The 21,884-nt window shown below is 44.8% G+C and overlaps 1 protein-coding gene across 1 annotated transcript in view; it reads right to left on the reverse strand.

Annotated features, from left to right (window-relative positions):
* Window positions 1-21,884, reverse strand: part of LOC139370452 (alpha-1,6-mannosylglycoprotein 6-beta-N-acetylglucosaminyltransferase B-like) — a 169,630-nt gene that overhangs the window by 83,311 nt on the left and 64,435 nt on the right. The window contains exons 3-7 of the mRNA XM_071109943.1: window positions 21,839-21,884; window positions 14,828-14,937; window positions 11,013-11,089; window positions 9,113-9,298; window positions 7,128-7,292 (exon numbers count right to left, since the gene is read on the reverse strand). The exon at window positions 21,839-21,884 is cut by the window's right edge and continues 105 nt beyond it. Of these exons, the coding sequence (XP_070966044.1) occupies window positions 7,128-7,292; window positions 9,113-9,298; window positions 11,013-11,089; window positions 14,828-14,937; window positions 21,839-21,884 (584 nt within the window). The remainder of the gene's footprint in view (window positions 1-7,127; window positions 7,293-9,112; window positions 9,299-11,012; window positions 11,090-14,827; window positions 14,938-21,838) is intronic.

A 21,884-nucleotide genomic window follows, 5' to 3' on the forward strand; every position in this document is an offset into this window, starting at 1 on the left:
TATATATTTGGACAGGAAACACTCTGATGTTTCTAAAACTGTTTGAATGATGTCTGTGAGTATAACAGAACTCATATGGCAGGGAAACACCTGAGAAAAATCCAACCAGGAAGTGGGAAATCTGAGGTGTGGTTTAATGTGAACTTGATCGAACAAAACATACATGTATGGTGTAACATGTTGTCCCGGGAGTGTCATCTGATGAAGAATATCAAAGGTTAGTGATGAATTTTATCTCTATTTCTGCTTTTTGTGACTCCTCTCTTTGGTTGGAAAATCTCTGTATGCTTTCTGTGACTAGTTGCTGATCTAACATAATGATATGTTCTGCTTTCGCCAAAAAGCTTTTTTGAAATCGGACACTGTGGTTGGATTAAGGAGAATTTTATCTTTAAAATGGTGTCTAATACTTGTATGTTTGAGAAATTTGAATTATGAGATTTCTGTTGATTGAATTTGGCGCCCTGCAATTTCATTGGCTGTTGGCGAGGGGTTCCGCTAGCGGAACGGGGAACCTAATCTTAACCCTAACCCTAAATCTATCTCTAGCTCCTAACCGTAACCCTAAAACTAACCCTAGCTCCTAACAATAACCCTTAACGTAATTATAACCATAACACAAATTCTAACCTTAACCCTAAACCCCCCAGAGACAGCATTTGACCTTGTGGGGACCAACAAAATGTCCACAGTTGGTCAAATGTTTGTTTACTATTCATAAACATGAACTAGAGACATATGCACTTACTGCACTGTAAGTTTCTCTGGATAATAGCCTCTGTTGAGTGGCGCATATAGTGTGTGGACGTGTTTAACTATTGTGGGGACTTCTGCCTCCCCCCCCCCCCCCCCCCCCCCCCACACACACACACACTCTCTAGAGGTTCAGAGCAGGAATGGAACTTTTTGAAACCCCACTCTTTCTAAAGGTAGTCGGTTCAATTCCCTCAGGGATCACATACATGAACCAGAACTATATGCACTCAGTATGCACTCACTGCACTGTAAGTCTCTCTGGATAACAGCCTCTGTTGAGTGGCATATATTATAGAAAATGTAAAACGGTGCACACAAGACACACACAGACAAAGACTCCTCTATTCCATGCTCTCCTGGGATCCCTTCCCTGTCCCTGTTTCTCCCACTGACAGGTGAAATAATGGTTATTCTCTCTCTGACTCTCTCCTTCCCTCTCTCTTTGTCGCTCTCTCCTCCCCTCTCCCTATCGCTCTCTCCTCCCCTCTCCCTATCGCTCTCTCTATCTCTATCTCTCTCCCTATCTCTCTCCCTATCGCTCTCTCTATCTCTCTCCCTATCGCTCTCTCTATCTCTCTCCCTTACTCCCTTTCTGTCTCTCTCCCTATCGCTCTCTCTATCTCTCTCCCTATCGCTCTCTCTATCTCTCTCCCTATCGCTCTCTCTATCTCTCTCCCTATCGCTCTCTCTATCTCTCTCCCTATCGCTCTCTCTATCTCTCTCCCTATCGCTCTCTCTATCTCTCTCCCTTACTCCCTTTCTGTCTCTCTCCCTATCGCTCTCTCTATCTCTCTCCCTATCGCTCTCTCTATCTCTCTCCCTATCGCTCTCTCTATCTCTCTCCCTATCTCTCTCCCTATCGCTCTCTCTATCTCTCTCCCTATCGCTCTCTCTATCTCTCTCCCTATCGCTCTCTCTATCTCTCTCCCTTACTCCCTTTCTGTCTCTCTCCGCTCCAGGAAGTCATTTCTTTTCCCGGAGCATACACAATAAACAAACCAAACAAACTCAATCAAGGGAAATTGAATTTAATCCCCAGAACATTTTGGAAGGTTAAAAAGTGAACCCGGAGAGGAATACTAAATTGGGATTGCATCAGTCGAGAGAGCCAGAGACAAGAGGCAGAGAGGGAGGAAGAGCAGGATCGAGGAAAAGGTAGGAAGCACAGGGGTCAGAGTTAAACGGTGGCAGGCTGCTTTTCCTCAATTAAGAGGACTCCCAAGTGTTTTATTATTTAGTTATTTAGTTCCTGATATGTCGTCTACTGGTGGGGTAGACACACAAGCATACCAGAGAATGACAGTCAACACCTGATCTGGGATCAGATATTATCCACATATTAAGCACTCCATCACGGGGCTGTACACTGATCCCCTATCAGTATTAATCAGCACACACAGCAGCCTCTGTCTACCAATTACGCCATGATAAACAGCGTTGGACCAGCGCACTAAAACTGCAGTTAAAGCACTGAAACATCTGGTGTAGAGATAGCACAGTATCTCATAGTCAGAGAGAGGAGGAGAGGGCCGATCTAAAATAACAAATCCAAGTCATGTATTTGAGGCACAAGACGGCTCCATTAATCAATACTGTGGAGGCTCTGTGTGGATGGATGCCCATCTGAGGCCTGTTGGCTTATTTTAGAGAGAGAAGCGGGCAGAGACAAGATGTGAGGAGTGAAGGATGAGGGCCTGTTCTTTTGTTCCTCTTGTTCGCGCCATCTTTCGATTTCTCCGGTCCTCCCTCTCTCTCCCTTTCACTTTTGTTTAATAAATCTTTACTTAATCATGTTGCTGAGTGTGCATGACACAATAATAGAGCAAAAGGGAGAACTCACTTTCATAACAAGTCTCTCTCTCTCTCTCTCTCTCTCTCTCTCTCTCTCTCTCTCTCTCTCTCTCTCTCTCTCTCTCTCTCTCTCTCTCTCTCTCTCTCTCTCTCTCTCTCTCTCTCTCTCTCTCTCTCTCTCTCTCTCTCTCTCTCTCTCTCTCTCTCTCTCTCTCTCTCTCTGCTGGGAGTGTTTGGTGCATGCTGGGAATTGTATGAGCGTATACGAGTGTTGTCTGGAGTTTGATCTCCTGTGTTTTCCTTCTAGTTTTCCTTTTCTTGGTGGTTTTCATTTTGCTATACATGATTAAGGTGATTATTTATTTGTTGTGGTAGAAGTCACTTCGGCACAGCTTTAGGTGTGTTGCTGAAGCTACTGTCACGGTGGAGGTGTTTCTGGTCGCCGTAGGAGAGAAGGTAGGCTATGAGAATGTTGCTTATGCGTCGCAGATGAGTAAAGCGGTGGTGGTTTTTCTTAAAGAAGAGGGTCTTGTTGATCGTATGGTTAACGATTTCAAATGTATTCCCAATCAGCTATTGGAGCATGAGTTATTGAGGTTTGGGAAGTTTGCAAGTTCAATTAAGATTGTCCCATTGGGTTGCAAACACCCGGATGTTATGCATCTGTTACGCAGCAGAAACACATTGTTGTAGGAGGTAGAGACAGATCTGGGGAGCCATTTTCTCAGACTGGTGAGGAGATGCCCAGTACGAGTGATGGGGTACAGGAGGGGGTTCATGTGGAGCTAGTCTCCCAGGTAGTAGAGGAGATGCCTGGTACGAGTGATGGGGTGCAAGTGGGGAGTGTTGAGAGGGATGTGGCTGCAGTTGAGGAGGATCAGGAAAAGGATATGGATATCTCTCTTGATATGATAGCAGCTGGCGAGGACTCAATATATAATCTAGAGGAGATAAATGGGTTCCTGGAGCAGACTTTTGGGAAATCTGTGAAATTGGCCATTTTTTTTTTATGTTGATGAGTTTGTGAGGTCAGCTGTGGTGTTACAGAAGACAGTGGGGTTAGACAAGTTGAGTGTGAAGAAGCTTTGTCCCTTGAGGAAATGTGTTACTGCTGTCACGGCAGCAAAAGGTAGTGGGAAACATGGTAAGGTTAAGAGAAAATTAAAACTGATGATGCTCTTGCCTCATAGGGTGTGTTTTTTTCTCTCTTTGTCGGGTTTCTCTGTGGTGTTTTCTGCTTTTCCTTTCAACATGGAAGTACTAAGGGTAGGTTCTCTCAATATTAATGGGGGGAGGGACAGGAAAAAGAGGGCTTGGGTATTAGAAGTAATAAAACAGAAATGTAGTTCATGTAGTTTTTCTACTGGAGACACATAGTAATGAGGCTAATGTGGTTGACTGAGGTATGGGGTGGGAGGGGCAGCATTTACTCAGTCATGGTACACATTTCAGTGCTGGGGTGGCAATTTAGCTTTCCTCAGGCTTAGCGGTGACTGTGGTATCTACAACAAAGATTGTCAAGGGTAGGGTTTTATTGGTCAAGGTGGATGTTATGTTTTTTTTGTTACGTCCTGACCGTAGAGATCCTTTTATTCTCTATGTTTGTTTGGTCAGGGTGTGACTCGGGTGGGAAAGTCTATGCTTTCTGGTTCTTTGTTTTTGGCCGGGTGTGATTCTCAATCAGGGACAGCTGTCTATCGTTGTCTCTGATTGGGAATCATACTTAGGCAGCCTTTTTTCCTTTTCTTATTTGTGGGTTGTTGTCTGTGTTTAATGCATGTATAGCCTTACGGAGCTTCACGTTCGCTTTTGTTTTTTATTATTTTGTTGGCGACATTTAAAAAATAAAGAATGTACACTCACCACACCGCACCTTGGTCCGGTCATTTTCAAGATGATGCTCGTGACAGATTATTATTTTTTTTTAATGTTTATATTCCTAATGAGGGTACAGAGCGTATTGCCTTCGTCCCCCTGAACGGTAGGTGACCACAGATGACAGTGAAATGCGCCAACATGCCGTAGATTTCTACTCTGCCCTCTATAAGGCGGAGGATTGTGATTCTCTGTGAGCTGAACAGTTGTTACATGGACTTTCTCAATTGGGCCCTGAGCAGAGAGCTGCTTTGGACTCTGGCATTACTCTGAAGGAGCTGTCCACAGCAGTTATGCAGCTTTCTTCAGGCCGAGCCTCTGGCATCGATGATTTACCATCTGACTTTTGGGGGTCTATTGGGGGGGATTTTTATGAAGTGGTGTGTGAATATTTTCATGAGGGTTCTCTTGATTGCCAAAAAAGGGGGATTTGGCTCTTCTAAAAAATTGGCGACCTGTTGCATTGCTGTGTGCGGAATAAAAAAACATATCTAAATGTCTCTCAAACAGGTTGAAAGAATATCTGGGGCTGTTGGTCCAACGGGCCCAGTCTTACTGTTTACCTGACAGTTACTCTATTGTTGATAACTTGTTTCTAATAAAAGACGTTTTAGACATTTGTAAACTGTCTGATGTGTGGATTTACTTTATTTGGATCAGGAGAAGGTTTTTGACCATGTGGACCACCAGTCCTTGTTCAAAACAATGAAAGCCTTTGGGTTTGGGGATGTTTTTACATTTTTTATCTTGGATGAGTTTACTGTTGACTGGTTTGAGTTGCCCCATCCCCGTCCAAAGGGTATCAGGCAATGGAACCAATACTTTGTTTTTAAGGGCGAGGCTTATTGGTTTCTCTGTGCCAAGGTTAATGAAGGGTCCCACGATAGCACTGTCTGCGTATGCAGATGACCTGACAGTTAATATTATAGGGGTTGAGGATGTTAAGATTCTCTCAAATGCTTTAAATGTGTATGAGGGAGCCTTCTCAGGTACAGTCAATTGGGGAAAGAGCGAATTGCTGTGGGCAGGTCAGCTTCAGACGGGGTCTGCTCCACGGTTATCAGGGGGGATTTAGTGTGGCAGAGATGGGATGAAGACTGGGTTTTTTCCTAGGCACCGATGTATTTCAGAAAAGGAACTGGAGGGTGTAGTGGAGAAAGTGTGTGCCAGATTGTCAAGGTGTAAATAAGTGCTACCTCAGCTGTCTTATAGGGGAAGGGCACTGGTAGCCAATAATCTAGTTGTCTCTACCCTGTGGCACAGACTAATGATTTTACAGCCATCAGAGGCTGTTGATGCAAGAGCTTCAGAGGACCCTTGTCAATTTCCTCTGGTCGGGACAAAACTAGATTAAAGCTGCAGCCCTGTACTTGCTACTGCACGAGGGTGGGCAAGGCCTGGTGGACATTTCTTCCAGGATCATGGCTTTCCGGCTTCAAGGAGCCCAGAGACTGTTGTACAGTGACGGTTCTAGCTGGGTCGACAACAGCCTGCACATCTTTTCCTCTTAAAGCTAGAGGGGAGTGATTTGTCTGGCTTTGACTACACTTTATGAGTCTGTTATGCAAGCTTGGGGAGTTTTTTGTCAAGTCCCGTAAGGCCAGCACGCCACCAGAGATGTGGCTTTTTGAAGAGCCTTTTTTTACAACTCTGCCATCCAGTCCCGCGCTCTGGGTTCAGCCATCCTACGTTCATGCCTGTTAAGTGTGGGGCGTACCAAGCTGGGTCATCTGACACGGCGCAGGAGCAGATCGTTGGAGGAGCTGGGAGACAGAGCAGGGATCCGATCATCTCGCCTACTGAGGAAGGTCGTCGCTGAGGTCTGTGATTCCGTGCCAGTACTTCAATCGGCAGTATGTTTACTGACACTTCCAATTCTGATTGATGGACGGAGGGTCTGGATTATATGTTCCCTGCGCTGAATGTCAGTGCTGCGGCGGGGGCATTAGAGGAGGACGTGGGGATGCTGCTTTCCTTCGATGCCCCGGAGCTGGGGGAGTTCAAGGCGGTGGGAAAGAAGGCCATGTACAGAATATGTGTAAAGGTGTCCTGTGTTTCTTCCCTGGAAGGAGTCAAATCGACAAGGTGGGCGGGTGTGTTTGCCTATTGATAGGGGGACAGCTGACCTCCAATGGAGACAAAGCCACCAACATGCATCTGGTCCACCTGGATCCTACGGTTGAGGAAGGGTGTCCATTCTGTGCTGAGTCTGAAACTCTGGCACATCTGTTCTTGGTGTCCCAGGTTGGTCAGGATGATTGATCTGATCACTAGCTGGTTCTCATCTCTGTGAGAGGTTCTCACTTCCCAACAGTTTAAATTTGGGCTAAAGTACAGGTTTGGTCGAAGGAGGGTAGTCATTTTCCTTAATTTTGTGTCAGGGGCAGCTAAATTAGCAATATGGAAGACCCAAGAGAACAGTATTCGGGGACAGGGGTCTGTGGATGGGAATGCTGGAGGGGAAGTTGGTCGAAAGACTAAGGGTTGAGTTTGCCTATTACAAAATGGTTAACAACATTGATCTGTTTATGAGCATATTGGTTATTCAGAGGCTGATGGGTTTAGTTACTGTGGAGGAAGATTTGGTGTTGTGTTTTTAATTGATGTGTAACCATGGTTTTGTTTGAGTGTTTATTGTGTTGTGGGTTCCCAGACCCAATAAAGGTTATTTAAAACTCAAAACTCTCAATCTCTCTCATCGCTACCTTCTTCTGTTCCCTCCAGCGTTGGCGCAGCTTGGAGTGGAGGCGCTGGGCAGCCGTGCCCCACTGTGATGCCAGCCTCCTCATACGGCGCTTCATGAAGCTCAGGGACTCTTTGCCCGTGCCAACCTGGTCTAGCAGAGATGACAGGTCTGTGCGGAATGCAGCCTATAGGGAGCGGGAGGGAGAGCGAGACAGAGGTCAATTTCCCACCCATTTTTATCTTTAAAAAATGTATATTATCTAAAACCCTAAACAAGAAAAGCCTATAACTTTACAGAGATGCAGAGAGAGTGTAAGTAGTGAAGAAAGACACAAGAAGAGGGTGAGAGATGGAGAAAGTGTGGGAGGAAGGATGAGAAGAGAGGTCAACTGGAGCAAGCCTACAGATATACTGAATATGGCATTGCATGATAGCTACCCACACAGGCTCCTTTCCCACACTCCCTCTGCAATAGGAACACAGTAGTTCAGAGGAGTGTGTGCAGCCTGTGTTCTCTGGGGGAGATAGTACTACAAGCTAAGTCTCTAGAGGAACCTGTGCTAGTTAAACGGATATGACTATGTAGTCTAAAAGTCTTTCTCTCTCTGTCCATCACACACACACACACACACGCACACACACACACACACACGCACACACGCACACACGCACACACACACACACACACACACACACACACACACACACACACACACACACACACACACACACACACACACACACACACACACACACACACACACACACACACACACATACGCTCACTCAAATACCCTGCTATAAATAGCCTAGATTATCTGGCTAACAGAGCCACTGCTGTAATTAGGAATGTTGCCAAACACTAATAAGCTATTCAATACTAAAGTACAGCAGAGAACTCACACAAACACATTCAGCATTCACACTCACACACTCAGATCACACACACACAATCAGCATTCACACTCACATCACACTCACACACTCAGATCACACAAACACATTCAGCACATTCACACTCACACACTCAGATCACACACACACATTCAGCATTCACACTCACACACTCAGATCACACACACACATTCAGCATTCACACTCACACACTCAGATCACACACACACATCCAGCATTCACACTCACACACTCAGATCACACACACACATTCAGCATTCACACACTCAGATCATGCTCACACACAGACACATACACACACACACCTTGTGTTCAGGGATCACTCTCTGTGTGTAGGTATCTCTGAACCTGGTTAATAGCTGTGCAGGGATTGTTTAGAAAAAATAGCACATATTGACTCAGCCTTGAACACCGTTCTGCAAATAGTATCAGGCACTGAGCTGTATGTTTGAGGGTAAAGAGTTCATCTGTGCTGCGTCTGGAGTTGGCTATACAGCAGTACAATGAGGGAGGGAGCTGAGGGAGGAGGTGGAGGAGAGATATGAACACAGTAAAACAATTAGCAGAGAACGCGGTCATGTGCTCATATGAACGTGTTTTCATATTTACCATGCAAGCTTATACAGTGTAAGTATGAAGATTCATTTGACTATTGGCTGTGCACTTTTGAGTGTGAATTAGTGTGTGTAAGTGCTTAAACATGTAAGCATTAGCCATGCGTCTCTTTGCAGGGCTCGTGCGTATACGGGCATCTGCTTTTGTGAGTGCATGAGTATTCCTTTGTTTGTGTGTGTGTGTGTGTCCCTCTCACCAGTCTCTTGACAGTGGTTGTTCGGTGCCTGTGTGTGTTTGGATGGTAGCAAGGGTTCTGTGTGTGTATGGATGGTAGGAAGGGTTCTGTGTGTGTATGGATGGTAGGAAGGGTTCTGTGTGTGTATGGATAGTAGGAAGGGTTCTGTGTGTGTATGGATGGTAGGAAGGGTTCTGTGTGTGTATGGATGTTAGGAAGGGTTCTGTGTGTGTATGGATGGTAGGAAGGGTTCTGTGTGTGTATGGATGGTAGGAAGGGTTCTGTGTGTGTGTGTCTCACCTGTCTCTTGGTGGTGGTGGTCTGGTGTGTGTGTGTGTGGACGGTGGGGGGGCTGCTGTGGTTCCTCCAGGCCAGAGGGGGGCAGAACCACTCCACCTCGCTCAGGTAGATAAGGAAGGAGCAGTCGGAGCCGTCCACCCCGTAGAAGGCATAGCAGGGGTCTGACGTCCAGCGGGCACGCATCCACTGGTGATACACAGGTCAAAGTTCAATGGTCAGGTTACTTTGACTAAAATAATAATAAAATAATAAAACAAAAGGGAGTTTCCTACTCCTTGGTCATAGATTAGATGTACTGAAGTACAAATGTACAGTTAGATGGAATTGCAGGTTATAAGTCATTTTCCCTCTGCTTTTTTAAAAACTGAGCTAATTACAGGTCTGCTGAGCGCGAACTTGAATGTTGTGAAAGTTCTGTGCAACTTCCAGCGCACGTTGACTGTGAACACTGAGGCTGTACCCGCTTTAACTCACAGTTATAACAGTGGCCAAGTAGGCTACTGTAGCTAGTTGATCATAATGAAGGCCTACCAGAGTGGTCTACCATCAAAAACAATGAAGAAAATGCATCCCATCACATTTTAACATGGAAATAGCTGTTCTATCATTCAGCCTACAGTAGCTGCCAATGTGTGGTGTTCAATGTTGCCCTACATTCCATGAGGCTTTTGAGAGAAAAAAACATGCAGGACTTGACATTAACCTGTTTATCCACTTGTCCTTCAGACAAGGAGGTGACTGAAAATGTTGTTGTGTTGTTGGATACAAGAAACCTCTTTACAAAAAAAATGCATTATTAAAATGCACCATTATTACAGAGAATCAGACAAATTATGCTAACCTCTGCCTATTGGCTACTTAGCTTATTCAAGCCTGTCTCAAAATACAAATCTGCCCCGTTAAGACAAAAAAAGACTGTTTACCTGACTTGCTTTTCAAAGATTGCTAGAAATGTACACGTGTTGTGCTCTTACAGGAAGCAATCAGTCCCCCATTGCTGACTACAAATGATCCATAACTGGGCTAATAACTCACTACCTAGCAAAGGATATGAACAAGTGTGCACACATGGCTACATGCAGCTCTTTCTTTAATTTCAAAACAAGCACATCTACTCACGACCGCTCATGCTGTAAACATAGTCCAGTTTAAAATGATTGGCATGGATCCATATATGGTAATGGTCTGTTTGCATGTAAGCCTATTCCAGCTCTGATTGGTTATGCCTCACAAGTCTGTGTAGAGTACGGCCTGAGTTCTCTACCGCACCTGCTGTCTCTAACTCTGAATGATCGGCTATGAAAAGCCAACTGACATTTACTCCTGAGTTGCTGACCTGTTTCAGCCTCTACAACCACTGTGATTATTATTAATTGACCCTGCTGGTCATCTATGAACGTTTGAACATCTGGGCCATGTACTGTTATAATCTCCACCCGGCACCGCCAGAAAATGACTGGCCACCCCTCAGAGCCTGGTTCCTCTCTAGGTTTCTTCCTAGGTTCCTGCCTTTCTAGGGAGTTTTTACAAGCCACCGTGCTTCTACATCTTCATTTTGTAACATACTCTGATGTAAAAAGGGCTTTATAAATACATTTGATTGATTGAGTGAGTCATGCATTTCAATGCAATAGAATCCTACTCCAATGCGTTCTCCCTACAACAAAATCTCTTTGTTTTGTTTCGGTATGTTGCATTGATTCAATCACAATTCCCAAGGCAAAGGGAAACGTTGAAAGTGTTAACAAAGGGGGAAACCTCTATAAAATTGTTCAATCCCGTGCTTCTCTGCGCGGGCTGATATTTACTCTGCACTGCAGTCCTCGGGAGCTTAGAGGGAACATTGGAGATATCAGGAGAATCTCTTATACCCTAGCTAGATATACGGAGAGAAACTCACATCGACTTTTCCAGGGCAGTCTGGGTAGTGGGGGTCTCTGGGTACCTCACATTGGCCTGAGGAGCCGTCTCTCACTGCTGAAGAGACGAGACACACACATCATAGTTACACACTGTGGAGATATAGAACACACACATCATAGTTACACTGTGGAGATATAGAACACACACATCATAGGTACACACTGTGGAGATATAGAACACACACATCATAGTTACACTGTGGAGATATAGAACACACACATCATAGGTACACACTGTGGAGATATAGAACACACACATTATACACTGCTCAAAAAAATAAAGGGAACACTAAAATAACACATCCTAGATCTGAATGAATGAAATATTCTTATTAAATACTTTTTTCTTTACATAGTTGAATGTGCTGACAACAAAATCACACAAAAATTATCCATGGAAATCAAATGTATCAACCCATGGAGGTTTGGATTTGGAGTCACACTCAAAATTAAAGTGGAAAACCACACTACAGGCTGATCCAACTTTGAGGTAATGTCCTTAAAACAAGTCAAAATGAGGCTCAGTAGTGTGTGTGGCCTCCACGTGCCTGTATGACTTCCCTACAACGCCTGGGCATGCTCCTGATGAACTCCTGGACAGTCTGTGGTGCAACGTGGCGTTGGTGGATGGAGCGAGACATGATGTTCCAGATGTGCTCAATTGGATTCAGGTCTGGGGAACGGGCGGGCCAGTCCATAGCATCAATGTCTTCCTCTTGCAGGAACTTCTGACACACTCCAGCCACATGAGGTCTAGCATTGTCTTGCATTAGGAGGAACCCAGGATCTCATCTTGGTACCTAATGGCAGTCAGGCTACCTCTGGCGAGCACATGGAGGGCTGTGCGGCCCCCCAAAGAAATGCCACCCCACACCATGACTGACCCACCGCCAAACCGGTCATGCTGGAGGATGTTGCAGGCAGCAGAACGTTCTCCACGGTGTCTCCAGACTCTGTCACGTCTATCACATGTGCTCAGTGTGAACCTGCTTTCATCTGTGAAGAGCACAGGGCGCCAGTGGCGAATTTGCCAATCTTGGTGTTCTCTGGCAAATGCCAAACGTCCTGCACGGTGTTGGGCTGTAAGCACAACCCCCACCTGTGGACGTCGGGCCCTCATGCCACCCTCATGGAGTCTGTTTCTGACCGTTTGAGCAGACACATGCACATTTGTGGCCTGCTGGAGGTCATTTAGAAGGGCTCTGGCAGTGCTCCTCCTGCTCCTCCTTGCACAAAGGCGGAGGTAGCGGTCCTGCTGCTGGGTTGTTGCCCTCCTACGGCCTCCTCCACATCTCCTGATGTACTGGCCTGTCTCCTGGTAGCGCCTCCATGCTCTGGACACTGCGCTGACAGACACAGCAAACCTTCTTGCCACAGCTCGCATTGATGAGCTGCACTACCTGAGCCACTTGTGTGGGTTGTAGACTCCGTCTCATGCTACCACTAGAGTGAAAGCACCGCCAGCATTCAAAAGTGACCAAAACATCAGCCAGGAAGCATAGGAACTGAGAAGTGGTCTGTGGTCACCACCTACAGAACAAATCCTTTATTGGGGGTGTCTTGCTAATTGCCTATAATTTACACCTGTTGTTTATTCCATTTGCACAACAGCATGTGAAATTTATTGTCAATCAGTGTTGCTTCCTAAGTGGACAGTTTCATTTCACAGAAGTGTGATTGACTTGGAGTTACATTGTGTTCTTTAAGTGTTCCCTTTATTTTTTGGAGCAGTGTAGATATACGCATGGTGGAGATACAGAACACACACATCATAGTTGCACTGTGGAGATATAGAACACACACATCATAGTTATATTGTGGAGATATAGAAAACACATCATATTCATACAGACTCTTTGAGCCTGTCATGCCCTGACCTTAGAGAGCCTTTTTATGTTTCTATTTGGTTTGGTGTGGGCATTCTATGTTTTGTTTTTCTATGATTTTGTATTTCTATGTTTTGGCCGGGTGTGGTTCTCAATCAGGGACAGCTGTCTATCGTTGTCTCTGATTGGGAACCATACTTAGGTAGCCCTTTCCCTCCTTTCTTTGTGGAAAGTTAACTTTGTTTTGTGGCACATAGCCCTTAAGCACGGTTGTTTTGTATTGTTTATTGTTTTTGTTTGCGTCACCTAAATAAAAGGATTATGTACGCTCTCCACGCTGCGCTTTGGTCCACTTCCTTTGACGGCCTTGACAGAGACTCATATCTATGCCTACATCACCTTGAATAGCAACAGAATACTTATTCTGTGAAGACAATAGACATCCTTAAAACAGACATTTAACAACATTTTCAGCAAACCATATGTACCATCAGTTCCCATGCAACATCAGGCCTGCTTTGGTGCACACTGTTCACCGTGGGGTACAGAAATACAACCCCTCGTCACTGCTGCAACCCCCCCTCCCGGGCTAACGGTACAATGTGTATCCGCTCACTCACGCTGCACTCACTGCATTAATTGGTCCATTGTGTTGGCTAACTGTCTCCCTGCAGCTGGGGGCCTACAGCTAGGAAGAGAGACTGGAGTTGAAACTCGAAGTTCCAGCAGTATGGATGGGAGAAAGACGGGAAGAAAGATTGATGGGGTTTCCGTCTTGGACTCAGGAAGGCGAGACATCTCCTGCTTCCTCACCCGCCCTCTCACTTCACTTCCACTCTCTCCATCTCCCCTACCCCTTTGTCTATCCCTCTCTCTCTATATATATATATATATATACACTCCTCTCTCTGGACCAAAACATTCTCTGACTGCTTCCATATGTCTAATGAAGGCTTTGTCTCTCTCCATCTCAGTCACTCCATCCCTCAAGCTTCTCTCCTCTCAAACACGCCACATATTTCCCAGCGACACATTTCAGCGCCATCTATTTGGTTACAACAATAACGACCATCGCAATGGCCACCATTAAATGTGCGGCGGACTAATTCCATAAAAACTTGAGGCATAAAAAAAGCGTTGGCTTTTTGGTATTAATCTGTGAGGAATAAAAAAGCGTTTGTGGTTCTGCCCTCACGTCTTCACCGTGAAAGCAAAGGGAGATGAAAAACGAATTACCTCTGACAACGATTCTGCTGCTGGTTGAGGAGAGGGAGAAGGAGGGAAGAAGAGTTGATTAAGGACTGTCGACCGAGTTCCCTTGATTAAACGCCCGCGTGTGCCTCTTCCTGTGTGTATGTTTCCAGCGCAATCGGCATCATTTGTGCCAGTAGCGGAATTATTTCTGATTTGATTAAAAAAAGGAGGAGATGGGCAGAAGAAGTCAACAGCAGTGGAGGGAAAGCAATAAGATGGAGACGCGAATAAAGGAAGACTCTACGGCTGGCTGTACTGTCGACCTGTTTTATTAGAGTAGACCTTACTTTCATTTCCCACACACCAACTCATTTTCATACGCAAATCACTTGTTCTGTCGCACTTTGAATGGCTGCTGGTTTTTTAGATCTGAGGTGCAAACGTCTGACCTGTATTGCCGTTTGAAAGTTTGGAATTGATGTTCTGATCACCCGCCGAAGGATTACAGTGTCGAGTGTTTTCATATAGAGTGGTAAGAACCTTTTCACACCGCTTGAGCCAAACCGACCAGAGCCAAGCCAAGATGCACGGAGCTGGCCTAGTTAGCCATCCACCATAGTTGTCACCTTAGTTGTTGGAACCGCGCTGGAAAGGACAATGTTCATAGAGAGTGAGGTTTAGGCCACCGCAATGATGTGAATTAGACATGGGCAGTTCCATATGTATTGCACAGCAACAACACAGTCTGTAATATTAGTGTTATGATATTGTACCTCTGCCGGCGGCCATGCTGTTCTGGAGGATCTGTTCCACTCTGACCGCCATGTTGGACACGTTCTGAGCTATAGCCTGGATCCTCTCTACCAGGCCTGCTGGCTGGAACCTGCACACACACACACACACAGACCGAAAAGACACAATCATACAAAGTGAGAAACAGACTTTGGGCTGCTCTTTCATCCCACACTGTGTAGCGACAGACAGAGAACAACATCAGTGTCACCTCAAACTCCTTACTGTACCATCTGACTGGATGACTTAACAGCGCTAATAAAAGTTGAGCAGAATAAAGAGCTTGTACTTATACATCTCTCTCTCTCTCTCTGTCCCTCTTTCTCTTTCCTACAGATGTAAGACAGTGTTAACAGGCTGCCGAAGAGGCTAATTGTGAGGCACTTGGTTGGAGCGTGAAATAGAAAATGCCCCATACCGCCTGCTGTAACAGCCAATACAATTTCCTCTGCAGGATAAGACGGCTCCCTTGCATATTTAACACCAGTCCCCAGTTCAGATGAGATAGTGAAGGGAGAAGGGAGGGGCGGTTTGGGACGGAGTTTTAGTGTACAGAGGTGCGCAATACCCACTAACTGTTTTGCCCAGTCAGCAGGCAGCATTAACCCCCACTAACAGATAATGATCAGAGAGAGGATCAGGGAGTGTGTGTGTGTGTGTGTGTGCTCTCTGTAAATGAGGTAGAGGATAGATTGCTGAGCTGCCTAATTGACTAACTGTCTGTCCACAGTGATGGGGAGTTAGCTCCAGAAAGAGAAATGGTCTCAGGGGAGGAAATTAAACTCATTCTAGACTAGTGTTCTCAGGCTGTGGCTGGCTTAAAGTACAAGCTGTAGACAGCTGTAAAGGATACAAAAAGCCGAGACCTAATTTAGCGAATAATAGTCCTAATATGTTTTTGACTTTATTGTGTTTATCCTCGATAGTTTTTAAATATACATACTGTTCGTATTGATGTTTCAACGTGGTGGCATCATATATTTCATGTTTTATTTGATTTGATTTCACCTTTATTTAACTCGGCAAGTCAGTTAAGAACAAATTCTTATTTGCAATGACGGCCTACACCGGCCAAACCAGTACCAGTCAAACGTCTGGACACACCTACTCATTCAACGGTTTTTCTTGATTGTTTTATTATTTTATACATTGTAGAATAATAGTGAAGACGTCAAAACTATGAAATAACACACATAGAATCATGTAGTAACCAAAAAAAGTGTTAAACAAATCAAAACATATTCTATTCATTTCTTTCTACCTAAAGGGGTCCTAAAATGAAAAATCAAATAGCTAACTGATCCATAGTTTGGCCATCTTAAAAACAATTCCATATGTCAGCTTAGCACCCCTTCCCCCAACTATTTTTTTTAGGGCATCTCAAGTCTGAAATGTCAAAGCGGAAATGACAAACTTTAGAAACCTTTTATAACTGAAATACACTACACGTTTGCATCTCCTGCTTTGCAGAAAAATTCTCAGCGACAAAAGAGGGATCAAATTAAGATCCTACATCTGCAGGGGCTCTAAGCAGGGGCTTAGTAGAGGGCATAGAACAGCCAGGATTTGTTATCTATGAGAAAAAGACAATTCCTGGAGCTTTGTGGCCTACCTTATTGGATGGACAGCTGTCTTTGTCTTGGACTAGAATAAATGGATTTCCTGAGGTGTCTCTAATAATTAAAGCCAGAAGCCCAGTTAGATTTGGTGTCCAACAGCAGGACACATGATTTGGAATCACTTTGTCTTAGAGAGTGGCTGTGGAGGGAGAGGAGAGTTGTTGGACAGTCTCATTGAGGGGGTTAGATGGTTCACCTGAGGTGGTTAAAGGCTGCTAGGCTGGGCACAGGACCAAAGCACAGAGCACAGCCCTCTGACGGAACACAGCCCTCTGAAGGATTAATGGCGGTGCACAAAGGACACAGAGAGGAACACACACACACACACACATGCACGCTCACACATACTGTACGCAGAGGAACGCGCACACATTTACAGTCGGCGACTCTGCCGCGGAAGGATCAAGCCACGTCTCTCTCTGCTCCAGTGGACTGTGATTCCTATTACATCGCTCATCTCTACTTCTAATCTCCCTCTCCCTCTCTTTTCTCTATTTCACTTACTTTCTACACTCTATCATTAGCTGTCGAATTCCCCTCTTTTTTTCTCTCTCCCCCTCTATCTCTCTTTTTCTCTCTCCCCCTCTATCTCTCTTTTTCTCTCTCCCTCCCTCTCTCTCTCTTTTTCTCTCTCCCTCCCTCTGAGTTCGCTCCGTCAAGTTATTCCTTTTCCGGGAACACACAAGAAACAAACCAAACGAATCCAAACAGGGGAAACGGAATTGAATGATTGAATCACCAAAACCTATAACCTCCTCCATGTTGCTCTCTCTTTTTCTCCCTCTCTTCTCTAGCTTGTCTGTTTAATAGTAAAGGAGGCGTCTGCCTCCGTTCAATCCAGAGGAATATGTTATTCTGAAGAGCGTGCCATCCCAGTACATCAAATATGTATACGCCTGTAATCTTTCATCATAATTATCCTTTAATGTGTCTCTGTAACAATTTTCCCTCCTCATAAGGCATGGGCCAAAGACGATGGGATATTTTTTGATTGCGTGATGTCACGTAATACGGAGAACTCTCTCTGGTTATTAATCTCTCCCGCCGTCTTTTGCCTCACAACAGTATTGCTCTTCTTTCTTCTTTTACTCTCTCTCTCTCTCTCTCTCTCTCTCTCTCTCTCTCTCCTCTCTCTCTCTCTCTCTCTCTCTCTCTCTCTCTCTCTCTCTCTCTCTCTCTCTCTCTCTCTCCTCTCTCTCCTCTCTCTCTCTCTGCTCTCTCTGCTCTATCTCTCTCTCTGCTCTCTCTCTCTCTCTCTCTCTCTCTCTCTTCTCTCTGCTCTCTCTCTCTCTCTCTCTCTCTCTCTCTCTCTCCTCTCTCTCTCTCTCTCTCTCCTCTCTCTCCTCTCTCTCTCTCTCTCTCTCTCTCTCTCTCTCTCTCTCTCCTCTCTCTCCTCTCTCTCTCTCTGCTATCTCTGCTCTCTCTGCTCTATCTCTCTCTCTGCTCTCTCTCTCTCTCTCTCTCTCTCTCTCTCTCTCTCTCTCTCTCTCTCTCTCTCTCTCCTCTCTCTGCTCTCTCTCTCTCTCTCTCTCTCTCTCTCTCTCTCTCTCTCCTCTCTCTCCTCTCTCTGCTCTCTCTGCTCTCTCTGCTCTCTGCCCACTCCACTATCCTCCTCTCAATCTCCTCATCGGTCTGTTTCTTCTCTTTCAGCCTATTTCTCTCCCTTCCCCTCTCCCCTATCGCTCTCTTTTCTCTCCCTTTCTTACTCATGTCTGTTAGCACAGTCCCATAGTGACAGATACATAGAGTGGTGTAGGTCATGTGTTTTAGAGGGCACATCACCAAGTCACAGAGTTCTAAGCCTTAGGGGCCATAGGGACACCTTGCCTGGGGCCAAACTCTCCCTGGGGGCCACTCAGGGGATCTGGTCCATTGACAGCTCAGCTCTTTAGGTCACCATGACAACTCAACAGGGATATTACAAATCAGAGTAATTGTACTCACACTACCTCCAGTAATTAAAGATGCATTGACCATACAGTAGATGGAAATGCATTATTGATTAACTGACTGATTCATTTGGCCATTCAAAAATAAACATGATGATATATATACAGTGCCTTGTGAAAGTATTCGGCCCCCTTGAACTTTGCGACCTTTTGCCACATTTCAGGCTTCAAACATAAAGATATAAAACTGTATTTCTTTGTGAAGAATCAACAACAAGTGGGACACAATCATGAAGTGGAACGACATTTATTGGATATTTCAAACTTTTTTAACAAATCAAAAACTGAAAAATTGGGCGTGCAAAATTATTCAGCCCCCTTAAGTTAATACTTTGTAGCGCCACCTTTTGCTGCGATTACAGCTGTAAGTCGCTTGGGGTATGTCTCTATCAGTTTTGCACATCGAGAGACTGACATTTTTTCCCATTCCTCCTTGCAAAACAGCTCGAGCTCAGTGAGGTTGGATGGAGAGCATTTGTGAACAGCAGTTTTCAGTTCTTTCCACAGATTCTCGATTGGATTCAGGTCTGGACTTTGACTTGGCCATTCTAACACCTGGATATGTTTATTTTTGAACCATTCCATTGTAGATTTTGCTTTATGTTTTGGATCATTGTCTTGTTGGAAGACAAATCTCCGTCCCAGTCTCAGGTCTTTTGCAGACTCCATCAGGTTTTCTTCCAGAATGGTCCTGTATTTGGCTCCATCCATCTTCCCATCAATTTGAACCATCTTCCCTGTCCCTGCTGAAGAAAAGCAGGCCCAAACCATGATGCTGCCACCACCATGTTTGACAGTGGGGATGGTGTGTTCAGCTGTGTTGCTTTTACGCCAAACATAACGTTTTGCATTGTTGCCAAAAAGTTCAATTTTGGTTTCATCTGACCAGAGCACCTTCTTCCACATGTTTGGTGTGTCTCCCAGGTGGCTTGTGGCAAACTTTAAACGACACTTTTTATGGATATCTTTAAGAAATGGCTTTCTTCTTGCCACTCTTCCATAAAGGCCAGATTTGTGCAATATACGACTGATTGTTGTACAATGGACAGAGTCTCCCACCTCAGCTGTAGATCTCTGCAGTTCATCCAGAGTGATCATGGGCCTATTGGCTGCATCTCTGATCAGTCTTCTCCTTGTATGAGCTGAAAGTTTAGAGGGACGGCCAGGTCTTGGTAGATTTGCAGTGGTCTGATACTCCTTCCATTTCAATATTATCGCTTGCACAGTGCTCCTTGGGATGTTTAAAGCTTGGGAAATCTTTTTGTATCCAAATCCGGCTTTAAACTTCTTCACAACAGTATCTCGGACCTGCCTGGTGTGTTCCTTGTTCTTCATGATGCTCTCTGCGCTTTTAACGGACCTCTGAGACTATCACAGTGCAGGTGCATTTATACGGAGACTTGATTACACACAGGTGGATTGTATTTATCATCATTAGTCATTTAGGTCAACATTGGATCATTCAGAGATCCTCACTGAACTTCTGGAGAGAGTTTGCTGCACTGAAAGTAAAGGGGCTGAATAATTTTGCACGCCCAATTTTTCAGTTTTTGATTTGTTAAAAAAAGTTTGAAATATCCAATAAATGTCGTTCCACTTCATGATTGTGTCCCACTTGTTGTTGATTCTTCTCAAAAAAATACAGTTTTATATCTTTATGTTTGAAGCCTGAAATGTGGCAAAAGGTCGCAAAGTTCAAGGGGGCCGAATACTTTCGCAAGGCACTGTATATATATTACAAGGTTGGAAACACCTACTCACTCAAAGGTTTTTCTTTATTTTTCTCTATTTTCTACATTGTAGAATAATAGTGAAGACATCAAAACAATATAATAACACATATGGAATCATGTAGTAACCAGAAACGTGTTAAACAAATCTGAATATATTTTAGATTCTTCTATGTGTTATTTCATAGTTTTGATGTCTTCACTAGTATTCTACAATGTAGAAAATAGTAAAAATAAAGAAAAACCCTATCCTTAGTAGGTGTGTCCAGACTTTTGACTGGTACTGTATATAGATATTTATATATTTTTACACATATTTAACCTCTTGTTGGGGTTAGGCACAAAACTACCTTCATACTTCCATCTGTTTTTTAAAACTATTACGGGTTCCCTTCAGAAGAGTCCTGTGACACTTTAGGGTTCGTAGAGCAAAACGGAGAACACCCTCGTGTTTGTGAGAATCCCCCCTTTCCCATTAGTTTGTAGCCCAAATGGTTCGGATGCTTCCAAACAGAAGTTGGCACATCGATTGTACCAACTTTAGACGGGTCTCCTGACACTTGCGGGGGTCAAAGGTTAAACCGTTCGCTAAGCCGTAAGGTTAAACCGTTCGTACACTGCAGACGTTTATGTGAGAAGACATTCGGGATGTCTCATGGTCTGACAAACATCGCTCTAGCTCCGCCTCCTTTCACAGCAGATACGGAAGTGCGACACGGGCGGATGTGGTGGATTGAGACACGTCCAATGCAAAGAAACAGATATCTTTCGCTTAAACTGACTGATTTTGATGGGGATTTTTGTTGTTGTTATGTAACTTAGATTGACGCACTGGTGTGTCAATCGACTCTAGGGGGTTATTTATAATCCACATAACAAATGGCATTTGTTGTTGCTGCAGGAATATTTTCCGGTTGTAGCAAACTGGCTCAAATTAGTAGGTAGAGTGAAACAGTCTTTACGCAAGAGAGGAACATGACCAGATATTGATTCAAGTTAACATCTGCTCCAGACAATACATATCACACCCTCCGCTCCCATTTTCACATGCAGTGCTGAACCGAAGTGTTCGTCTGGCATTATTTAACCAGGCCTGATTCTGGTGGCTATAGACACAAGGGATTCTAGAGCCGGAGTCTGATCGAGTGGTAACGCTCTCGGCTCCTGGACCACATGCATGTATGCCCCACGGCAGCTTTGGTTCAGCCCATTGTATGTGCCATTCCCAACCTTGGACTTCCTAGCTGTCATTCCTCTTTCATTGTCTGTCCTGTCACTGTCCTTCCGCAGATTTGAACCTGTCCCTTAGAAGTTGGATGCGAAATGCAGTTAAAGGGATTGAAAGGAGAGCACAGACAGTCAAATTGGACATTGGTGGGACAGAGGGACTGAAAGAAGATCTGTGCTGGGAAGAAGGTAGTGACAAGATCAGACAACCCTGTTTCCTGTATCAAATAGTAAAGCTGCTGAGATCAGGCAAGACTGCCTGGCAGCCAAAAGAGGAGAGAAAGAGAAGGGTATGAAGAGAATAACCAGAGAGGAGGAAAAAGATGAGGAGGTCGAAAAGGAGGAAGAACTGACAACAAACAAGAGCATAGAGGAGGACGGGCAACAAGAAAGGAGGAAAGAGTGAGTGAGAAAAAGGGAAGACAAGGAAGGTCTGTCCTAAGCCCACCACTCCATCCAGACCGTACCTGTTGATGGCCGAGCTGAGTTCATCCAGACGGCGGGTGTCGCTGG

The sequence above is a fragment of the Oncorhynchus clarkii genome, chromosome 17 (genome assembly GCF_045791955.1).
Source record: "Oncorhynchus clarkii lewisi isolate Uvic-CL-2024 chromosome 17, UVic_Ocla_1.0, whole genome shotgun sequence".
NCBI classification, from domain to species: domain Eukaryota; kingdom Metazoa; phylum Chordata; class Actinopteri; order Salmoniformes; family Salmonidae; genus Oncorhynchus; species Oncorhynchus clarkii.